Source organism: Gavialis gangeticus, unplaced genomic scaffold, assembly GCF_001723915.1.
Source record: "Gavialis gangeticus isolate Ggan-Ray unplaced genomic scaffold, GavGan_comp1, whole genome shotgun sequence".
Lineage (NCBI taxonomy): Eukaryota > Metazoa > Chordata > Crocodylia > Gavialidae > Gavialis > Gavialis gangeticus.
The window spans coordinates 100,967,365-100,978,657 of record NW_017729022.1 but is presented as its reverse complement, the minus strand read 5'-3'; the positions used below and the strand labels follow the sequence as shown (position 1 = coordinate 100,978,657).

The window sequence follows — 11,293 nt, the reverse complement described above, 5'->3', positions numbered from 1 at the left end:
AGAAAAGGGAAAACACCTTTTTTCTCTTGCTGCAGATATTGGACATGGGCTGGTGGTGGAATGACCTATGCTGCTGAAGTTGCAGCAAATAGGTTTAGGTTGGATATCAGGGAAAATGTCTTTGCTGACAGAACAGTGAGGCTGCGGAATAGACTGCCTAGGGAAGTTGTGGACTCTCCATCACTGGAGGTGTTCAAGAGGAGGTTGGACAGGCATTGGTCAAGGATGATCTAGGCATAACTGTGTCTATATTCTGCTTTGGGTATTTCCCATGCTTTTAGGCTTTGCTTGCTGCTGCATGGAGCCAGGAGTGCTTTCTTCCCCTCCTGCTGCTAAGAACTGTCAAGGTTTCATTTATTTATTTATTTTATTTTTCAGCCCTTCCTGGCATTGGGTATTTGCTGCAGCCAAGGCTGGGGATTGTGATTGGGATGTGCCAGTGTTCCTGCTGGGTCTTAAAACCAGTGCTTCCTGGCTAGAGGGTCTTTCTCCTCTGCTCAGTGTCAGACTGATTGCCCTATTCAGGGTCAGGAAGGAGTTTTACCCCATGGTCAGATTAGTATGGTCTGTAGGGGATTTTGCCTTTCTCTGTAGTGGGGATGTACCTGCTTCCTGGTATCTCTTCAGTGTATTTTTAACAACCTTTGCAGCAGCACAATGTTGTTTTCTGTAGTCTCCTGCCTTACCTGTGGCAAGTTAGGATGTTGTGTCTTGTTGTCAGGGTTGACTGTGTAGTTTGGCTAAGAGGTTAGGCGGTGGATTTGTACCGGGTGGTTTGGATAGGGATGATCCTGCTTCAGGCAGGGGGTTGGAATAGATGACCTCTCAAGGTTCCTTCTGGCCCTACTTTTCTATGTTTCTATGAGTGATCAGTAGAATTTTGTGTTTTTTATATAGAAAATCATTGCTGTGTAGTAAAACATTCCAAACAAGTAGCTTTTGAAGTCTTCTGTTGTTCCCAGGCTCAATGAGTGAGGTGAGCCATGGGATCTGCTGTGAACACATTTGCTCTTTATTTATTGTTATAAGTGATAATATTTCCAATGTCTTAGGCTTTATTTTGTAAAAGTTATCTAAGGGCAAACTTCAAATCTGACTTCAGTGGACAAATATTTTACCAGCAGTAGAGATGGTAAACAGCTTGTTAGCAATGTTAGAAACAGACAGAGACTTGAACTGCCTTCTTTGTCCTCAGATTTCTCATATATGTAGTTTGTAGAACATAAATGGAGGTGGGGGAAAGAGTTTTGCAGCAAATGCTGCCCATATTTTATCTGGTTTATAGATATTGATTTGTGTTCTTAGTCTCCCCTCTTCCTAATTTAAAGGCAAGGCACTCTGCAGATACTTTTTAATTCTTTCCACAGAACTTATCTGGCATGTGTCAAGAAAGGGGAAAAAAGGGAAGATGTCTTAAAACCATGACATGCTCACAAATTGATTTCCATTTAGGATAATGGCAGGAAAAGTGAAATGGGTAACCGACATAGAGAAGTCTGTGCTGATAAATAACTTTGAAAAGAGAGGATGGATTCAGGCAGCAGAAAATGAAGATTGGAATTTTTATTGGTAAGTACATAATAACAACTTTATATTTTTCAGCTTGTGACACACATTGCAAAAGTACTTTTCAGTAAGTCAAGCAAGTGTCAAAATATATTAACATTATCAAAAGAATTAAGGTGGTCTGCAACTTAAAACTAGAATTAATTTGATGTAACTTGTAAGAAAGTATGCCACTTAAATTGCCAGTGTTACACTTTGCAGGATTCCAGGGCCCTGATCCTTTGTTCAGACAGGTAGAAAAGTCTGTTTAGTGCAGAGTCTGTGAAGGCCCCATTGAAATCATTAAGATTTCCTAGGGCACAAAGCTACAGTTGTATGATTCTAGTTGCGTAACATCAATCTTGGAGGTGGGCTTTTGGATTGTGTGTCTTTTGGGAAACCTGCCACCTCAGCACTGAGGTAATTTTTCTCCACTAGCTTTACTGTGTAGTTTTTTGGGAAGGTAGTACATGAGTCTATTCAAATTACATTATATGCCACCGACTTACAAAATTAGATGCACTTTTTACTTCCTTTGACGAAAGTACCAGTTTGAGGCCAATTTTGGCCTTTTTTTGTCCTGTTCCAAGACTTTGACCACTGATGTTGCAGTAAGGCTAGACATAATCTGGTAACATGAAATAATTTAGTCTCAAATGTTCTTCCTTGCACCTCTCTTCTTACTGTATGGTATGGGATTATATAGAAGTAGAAAGAAGCCACATTCCAAGGATGAGAATGAATGGTGGACCAAAACTGGTTAATAAAGTGGAAGGAAAATATTCTCTGACTTTGCATGTGGCATTGATTTACTGAGAGAGAGTGAAATGTTGTCTTAAATCCATTTGTGAAATAGTTACAAAATCTGGCTTAAGGAACAGTTCTGGATCACTTGTTATGTGATGTGTAAATGAAGCAACATCCATTTGAATAAATTCTGGAACTTTATTACACTTGCACTGCTTTCCTATTGCTTTTTATGCTGTCAGAATTGTGTATCCAGTGTTAATATTTTTATTTAAATTGGTTACTAAAATTGGTTTGACTTGGCTTGGTAACGAATACCTTGGCAATGCTTTTTGAGTATGATTTGAGTTTTACATGTGCTGCTCATGAAAACAGCTGTGGGATTTGTATTTACAATACGTCATTCTCTTAAAATTAAAATTGCACAACTGTAGTGTAAATAATGATAAATTCCAAATGCCACTGATCTGTGCCACCAAAATGAGATGCATCAGACCCTCCCCCTGTTTTTACAGGAGAAATCAAATAGTTAGAAATGACGATGTCTAATTTTCATTTCTGAACCTCTGAGTTAACAACTTGCTTGATATTCTCTTGAATATGTCTGCTTCAGTTCTGCTCAGTTCAAATTTTGGAAGTTTTCTTTAAGAACTGTTAGTTACAGACTTCTATTTTTATAATAGAAATGCTGAGGTTCTGAAGAGTAAGTTAGATTCAGAGAGAGATGGTTACAACATTTGATCATGTATTGGTCATGTGGAAGTCGTGCTGAAGACTGACTTGACTTTTGACAGCATCAGGCTCATAAGGGAACAAGTTCTCTTTACTCTAGCCTTCACTAGGCTTCAAAACCAGTGGGGGAATCTATAAGGCCTTAAATCTTGTTTAGTTGCATTTCACCTGTACCCACTAACAGAGATTCAGGTATGTTGGACTTGTTGTAACAACCTAAACTAAAAATACTTCCTAAAGACAAATATAAATATGGAGGGGATAATGATTCCCTTCAGATACGTAATTTAAAATATAAAACATGTTAGTCAAAACTAAAGAAGATGGAAACTTGGTTGCCTTCTTCCTGAATTCTGTTTCTTTGGGGGAAATCATATAGCATTTTTTTGGCTTTCAGGATGAGCATACAAACCATCCGAAATGTTTTTAGTGTGGAAACTGGTTATCGTCTTTCCGATGACCAAATTGTCAACCATTTCCCAAATCACTATGAGCTGACCAGGAAGGACTTGATGGTGAAGAATATCAAAAGATATAGGAAAGAACTAGAAAAAGAAGGGAGCCCTCTTGCAGAGAAGGATGAAAATGGAAAATATATTTATTTGGGTATGTATTTTTGACTGTTGGCACAAGTCTTGTTATTGATCACACATGGATTATGCATGAAAACGTTATTTTGTGTCCTACAGTAGGATAGAACCACAGATTAATGCACGTTAAACAAAAGCAGAGCAGATGTTGAATTTGCTTGGGGACACTTGCGTAAGCTAGCTACATTTTTAGGTTACATCTCTATTGTGGTAAGTTCTGTAAGAAAATATCAGAGTTTGTGAAAGATATCAGAAGGCTTTGAAGAATGGAATCTATTGGTCTGTTTGTTTTGTTTACAGGATTGGTATGGTATGAATACTGGAAATTCAGGCATCACCAAATTTTCTGCCAACATGCTCAACACTCTTTGAACAAACAGCGTCCATAAAAATAGTCTTTAATCTTTTATATTCTACCCTTGACATCTTTGCCCAGGATCCTAACAAATATGGCATGAACTGTAATAGTTCAGTATTAGTTTTTAGGACTAAAGCTAATACTGAATTCACACATCCTAAAATGTGCTACTCTCTGATGTGAAAAGCAAGAATGATTGTTTAAGACACTATCTTTCTTGATGGATATTAAACCTAGTCTAGTGTCTTGGTCAAGGATTCCATCACCCATCTCTTTACTTTATCCTTTTAATCCTCTCCTCTCCCATGTCATTTCTTTGCTGGTATTTCATTTTAGTATCTGTGTTTATATTTTATAGTTGACAGTTTGAGTTTGGGGTGCATCTCTAGTGCTTATAGGAATCTGTCTGAAGCTTAATTTTTGGTGAATCACCAGGTAGAGGTGACTGATTTGGAGCACTGCATTTGTTTAGGACCAGGAATGGGTTCAAACTGGCTAATATTCTGGGGTGAGAAGGGAAGTAGTGGGGCACTAAATATTTTTAATATTTGTAAAATGGAAAAGAAAACATGTAAACTGTCTTTACACACCTTTTGCTGTTTATGTAAGTCCATTAAACCCACTAAAATATTTCATGAACCTCTAAAAACAATGCAATACAAAAAAGGAAATATGCGATCAAGGAGTGCAAAATAAAATTGGCATGTGAGACTTCCATGGTAGCACGTGGTGATATTGCTGCTATCTTCTGTGCGAGCCAGAGTGTAAATAAATGTTCAGGCTCTTAGATAACACACTATAGACTATTATTTGTATTCCTTTTTGCTGGTACTTTCTCAAAGCCCTTCACAAACGATACCCCAAGAAGCAATTGGATAAATATTTTACCAATATAGAAGCAAAGAGGCTGCCATTATTTCAAGTCCACACTTGGAATGAGTTAGTAACAGAGCTAGAATCAAAGCTTTAGGTGTTCCCAGTCTAATGATGAGAGCGTGAAACCATGCTGAAAATCACATAAGGGAAGAGGACAATCCAGTTTGCAGGCATGAAAACCCACATGGACCAATGCTGTTTTAAACTAGGATTTGGTGAGAAATAAGAATCTTATAGAAGAGCTGATTACAAAAAATAAGCTTTGGGTGAAGTTGTCCTGAGTTGATTCAATCTAAATGGAAGAATAAGCAAAAAATAGATCTCTAAATAAAGCTTTGTGTTTTCAGAGGGCAAACTTTGAGAAAGTAAGGGAATTGGGTAGAGAAATAAGTAGAACTGATGAACTCGAGGGCCTCACTGGAGAATAAACTTAGTCTTTCCACATTTGACTTAAAGCAGTGGTGGTCAACCCTCTGGCCTCATGGGCCAGATGTCAGCCTGCAGGCTGGAGTCAGTTCAGGGTCAGTGCATGGCGTCGGTCCGCAATTGCAGTCCCTCATGCCAGATCCAGCCACTAAGCAACCCTATGCATCAGCCTGGCTCCATGTGCTGGTCCAACCGTGACCCACAGGGCCATGTCATCCAGCCCACAGGGCTTCCCAAATGTCTGTAAATTTGGCAGCAATAGCAGAATTAACTGCCATGACTTCCAGAGCCACAGCAATTAATGCTGCCACCACCATTCCACTGCTGTCAAATTTCCAGACCTGTAGGGAGCTCCATGCTCTGGCAGATTGATCACTGACTTAGAACAGTTTGATCTGAAATTTGCATCCCAAACAAGGGTCAGAGCAATTGTAGAGAGGGTCTCCAGGTCTAACAGAATGAATAACTATCATGGCAAGGCAGTGGAGAGATTTCAGAGAATGGGAAAAGGAACTAATAAGCAAAGAAACATTGTGACTAGCACATTACAAAATGGAGAGAAAGTGAGAATTGCAAAGGAAACTGAAATAAGTGGGAAAAGGTTCTTTAGCTATGTATATAACTAGAGAATAAGGAAAGGATAAATGGGGCTACTGTGCTGTGAGGATAGGATTGAGGCCAAAGACCATCAAAATATGGTCCAAAATCCAGTTGAACTGTGTGCCTCGGTTTTCAACAGAGGTGAAGATTCATAGAAGTAGGGTTGGAGGGGACCTGAGCAGATCATCTAGTCTGACCCCCTGCCCTGGGCAGGAATGCATACAGAGCTTATATGACTCCTATTAAGTTTAAGCTCAAATGACCCCAACTAGATAGTTATCAAGCCTCGTTTTAAAGACCCCTAAGGTGGGAGCCAGCATCACTTCCCTTGGAAGCTGGTTCCAGATCCTGGCCGCCCTGACTGTGAAGTAGTGCCTCCTGATGTCTAGCCTGAACCTACTCTCAATCAACTTTTGGCCGTTGTTCCTTGTTACTCCAGGGGGTACTCGGGGGAACAGGGTCTCACCCAATCCCCTCTGGTCCCCCGGTAAGTTTATAGATGGCCACTAGATCCCCTCAGCCTTCTCTTGTGAAGGCTGAACAGGTTCAAGTCCCTTAGCCTCTCCTCGTAGGGCTTGCCCTGCTGCCCACTGGTCATGTGAGTGGTCCTCCTCTGGACCCTTTCAATGCTGGCCTCATCCCTCTTGAAGTGCAGCACCCAGAACTGGACACAGTACTCCCAATTGTGGCCTGACCAGTGTCGCAAAGAGGGGGAGAATCACTTCCTTGGACCTGCTTGTGATGCATCTGTGGATACCTGACAAGGTGCGGTTAGCCTTGCTGACCACGTCCTCACATTGGCGGCCCATGTTCATTTTGGAATCAGTAATGGCTCCAAGATCTCTTTCTGCCACTGTGCTTTCAACAAGGGAGTCCCCCAGCCTATAGGTATGCTGCTGGTTCTTCCTGCCCAAGTGCAGTACCCTGACTTGTCAGTATTGAATCCCATCCTATTCACATTTGCCTACCCCTGTAACCTGTCCAGGTCCAGTTGTATCGTGTCCCTCCCTTCTAGCATGCCTACCTTGCCCCAAATCTTGGTGTCATCAGCGAATTTGAACAGGGTGCTTTTCACCCCCTCGTCCAAGTTGCTGATAAAGAAATTGAACAGTACAGGCCCGAGGACCGAGCCCTGGGGGACTCCACTGCCCACCTCCCTCCAGGTTGGTTATGACCCATCCACCCCCACTCTCTGGGTGCGGGCCTCTAGCCAATTTGCGACCCATCTGACTGTGTAGGCATCAGTGCCCCAGTCACCTAGCTTTTTAATGAGAATGGGGTGGGAGACAGTGTCAAAGGCCTTCCTGAAGGCCAGAAAGACTACATCCACCGCAACACCTGCATCCAGTGATTTTGTGACCTGATCGTAGAAGGCTGTCAAGTTGGTTTGACAGGACCTGCCCTTAATGAACCCATGCTGGTTGCCCTTGAGCAGTCTCACCCCTGCAGGTCCCTCCCAGATGTGCTCCAGGATAATTTTTTCAAAAAGCTTCCCCAGGACTAAAGTAAAACTAATGGGCCTATAGTTGCCTGTGTCCTCCCTCTTCCCTTTTTTGAAGATGGGGACCACATTGGCCTTCTTCCAGTCTTCTGGCACGTGGCCAGAGCACCAAAAGTGCTCATAAAGCTGTGCCAGGGGCCCCATGATGACCCCTGTCAATTTCCTCAGCACCCTGGGGTGGAGCGCATGTGGACCTGCTGATTTGAACATGTCCAACCCTTCCAGAAGTTCACTAACTTGGTCTTCCCTGACCCTAGGCGTGGTGGAGTCACTCTTGAGTCTGTCCTGTACCCCGGTGGGGGAGAAGTCGCAGTCCCTGCTCAGAAAAATGGAGGCAAAGAATTTGTTAACCACCAAATTGCAACCACCAGATTGCCAAGCGTATCCTGCAGGGGCCCCACGTTGTCTGGTGCCTTCTTTTTGCTTCCTATGTATTTTTAAAAAAGGACTTTTTGTTGTCCTTGATCCTTGTTGCTAGCCCTAGTTCAGTCTCTACATACTCTTGCTATGGAGGTTTAATCCTCCTTGATGATAGCCCCCCCCCCCCAACCTTCCACTGGATGTACGCCTCCTTTTTGACTTGCAGACATTTCTGAATGCTTTTAGTGAGCCAAGGGGGCTTTTGAGCACTCTTGCCCCCGTTGACTCGCATTGGGACTGTCACCCCTTGGGCTCGGAGAATCGTCTCCTTAAGGAACGACCACTTGTCTTGGACACCTAGTTCCCCCTACTCTCTGGAACTGCATTGCCTCTCCTACCAATATCCTCAACTCATTGAAGTTGGCCCTCCTGAAGTCAAGGGCTACTGCCTTGCTGCAGGCCCTTGACACCCTGCGTTGGATGGTGAGTTCCAGTAGGCGATGATTGCTATTGCCCAGGTGGTCGAGGACCTGGAGTCCCCTCACCAGGTCGTGGCCAGGACCAGGTCCAGCAGGGCATTCTCCCTGGTAGGACTGTGCACCTCCTGGGTTAGGTGGAGGTCTTGCATCCCAGCAAGGAACCTATGCGAGTGCTCACACCTGGCTGACAGTTCCTCCCAGCAAATGTCTGGGTAGTTTAGACCACCCATGATGACCACGTCCCTTGACTTAACTGCCTCCACAAGTTGACCCGAGAATTCCTGGTCCAGCTCTTCCCCCTGGTTGGGTGGTCTGTAGTAGACACCCACTGTTAAGTCCCTTTCCCCTTGTATTCTGACCCAGAGCACTTCAGCCTGCGCCTCCTCTGACCCCATCCTGTTAGATGAGGACGTGTATTGCTCTTTGATGTAGAGCACCACACCCCCCCTCCCCTGCCTGTTCAGTCCCACCTGTATAGTCTGTAGCCCCTAATGTTTTACCACCCAGTCTTGGGTTGAACCCCACCAGGTTTCAGTGAGCCCTACTATGTCTGGGTTTGTACTAGCTATCCGGAGGGCGAGTTCCTCCTGCTTATTTCCCATACTTTGAGCATTAGTGTAAAGGCATTTAAGGCCTCCTGTCAGTGCATGCACCCCACCCAGATTCCTAGGACTATCTGGACCCTTGTTGCTTACTTGGGTACCTCTTGTGCTCGCCACCTGTCTTGGTTGGGAGGTGTCTTCCTGTGGTCCCATCCCCCGGCGAAGCTAGTTTAAAGCATGCTGTATGAGATCAGCCAACCTGGAAGAGAAGACATGCTTGCCTTTAGGGGAGAGGTGAAGCCCATCCCACCCAATCATGCCCCCTGAGCAAAAATGCAGGTCGTTGTCTAGGAACCCGAGGCCTGCCTGATGGTACCAACTCCAAAGCCTCCGGTTGACCTCACTGATGCAGGCCTTGTGACGCTGTCCATGTCGACTTACCAGGAGAATACCACCTGTGCTCCCGTCTCTTTGAGCTTGGCCCCCAAGGCCTCGTAGTCCATGATGCGGTCTGGGTTGCACCTGGCCATGTCATTTGTTCCCACATGGATTAGGACCGTGGGGTACTGGTCTGAGGGTCTAATGTAGGCCAGGATTCTCTCTCTGACATTCTGAATCCGAGACCCCAGGCAGGTAGCAGACCTCCCGTGCCATGGGGTGGGGTCAGCAGATGGGACAATCCAGTCCCCTCAGGATGGAATCTCTGATGACAAAATAGAGGCTAGCTTGCTAATGGAAGCAGGATATGGAACTGTGGACTGGAAATGACCCATGTCTGAGGGTGGAAGGAAATCTCAGTTTAACATGCACAGCCTGGGGAGGATCAGAAAGAACTGGCTTATGATATTGAGATCCAAATCTTTCAAATGGAAAGTGGTGTCATGTGACTGGAGAATAGCAAAAGGCAGTGCAGGGTGACACCTTAGAGCAGGGGTGGGCAAAATGGCAGTTGGGTAGCCAGACTCCATTTCCCAGTAGCCCTTCCATGGAGACCCCAGGTGTGGCTCAGGTAGGGCATGCAGCTGGATGAGGAGCTGCACCGGGGCTGGGGCCTTGCATTGGTGATAGCACATGGCCAGAACTGGGGCAGAGCCATGATCCTCTGCCTGCATGCCCCTGCCTGTGGAACCTGCGCTTGTCGTAGGGGTGTGCAGGCAACAGATCACAGCTGTGCCATGGCTCACCCTCCTCCCCAAGATCCCAGGGTCTCCCCAGCCCTACTTACCCATCTTGCTTTCAGCTGCGGCTCCATCCCAGCCACACACCCGCATCTCCTGCCTGCATGGGTCCTGCCCCTGGTGGTGGGTGCCCAGGAAGCCAGAAGAAGCTGTTGTCATAGGGGCTGCTGGCAAAGGGAGTCCACTATGGGCCCGATCCAGCCCATGGGCCAGACTTTGCCCACCCCTGCCTTAGAGACTGAGTGCTTCAGACGGACATAAGTTTTTGCAGGCAACATGGCATCTGATGAAGTAGGTTGCACCTACAGAAGCTCATCGTCTGCGAGGTGCCACCCAGCTCTGACTTCAAACTGACATGGTTAACTACTTCTTTCTACTCATGGAGAATAATAAAGGCAGTAACTGTATGTAAGAAAAGGAGGGGAAATGATTCAGGCAGCCACATACCCATTAGGTTGATCTCAGTACCATGTGGGATTGCAAAACAAATTTTAAAGAAATGACTAACATGGAGGTAAAGAGAAAATGGGATAAAATGGTTTATCAAAGGTGGATTATACTGAACTAACTTAATACTTTACTTGAATAAGGTAACTGGTTTTTCAGACAGGAAATGTTTTTTAGATTGAACCTGGACTTCAGAAAAGTATTTGATATGGGCAAATTTTCATACTGGAGGAGATGGGTATTAATGCAAGATTGGTGAGGAATTATCTGAAGGGGTGATGGTGGAAAAGAAAGTTTCAGAATAAAACACGGGTGGGTGAAGGATGACCCATGGGCCAGATCTGCCTTGCCAGCTGACTGGATCTGGCCTACTTTGTATGGGGCCAGTCCCACCCACTCCCACTAGGATAGTCCACACTGTGCTTCCGCCAGCCCAGGCCCTGGATAGCGTTTACGCCTTCCAGCAGAGCTGTTCTTCGCGCTGCTCTGCTCTTGCCTCAAGCAGGAGCTGCCTGGCTGAAGCTTCCTGCTCGCTTGCCTGGAGCTGCACAGCAAGAGCAGGAACGGGAGGAGGCAGCATTGTTGGAGGCAAGGAGAGCAGAGCAGCACCCAGCTGGCTGCAACTGCACCAGAAACAGCCCCACCAGAAGCTGCATGTGCTGGCCAGGGCCCAGGCCAGTGGGGCTGTTCTGCTTCCCTCGCCTCCAGCAGCGTCAGCTCCTCCTGCTCCTGTACATGCTGCACCACTCTGGGCAGGTGTCGGGAAGCTTCAGCCAGGCAGCTCCTGCCCCAGCATGCAGGACTGTGGCATTAGTTCCCAACTGCCTTCTACCTGGTCCTGCAGGCAGGCGGGTGGAGCAGGTGGAAGGCAGCTTGGAGCTGGAACCCCACATGCTGGGGCAGGAGCTGCCT

General features: G+C 45.5%; 1 protein-coding gene across 2 annotated transcripts in view; it reads left to right on the top strand.

Moving 5' to 3' along the window:
• The window catches only part of TTLL1 (tubulin tyrosine ligase like 1), a 38,927-nt gene that overhangs the window by 8,413 nt on the left and 19,221 nt on the right, over positions 1 to 11,293 (top strand). For both annotated transcript variants that reach the window (XM_019515733.1, XM_019515732.1), the window contains exons 2-3: positions 1,453 to 1,569; positions 3,422 to 3,630. In XM_019515733.1, coding sequence (XP_019371278.1) covers positions 1,457 to 1,569; positions 3,422 to 3,630 — 322 coding nt within the window. In that variant the 5' untranslated portion in view covers positions 1,453 to 1,456. The remainder of the gene's footprint in view (positions 1 to 1,452; positions 1,570 to 3,421; positions 3,631 to 11,293) is intronic.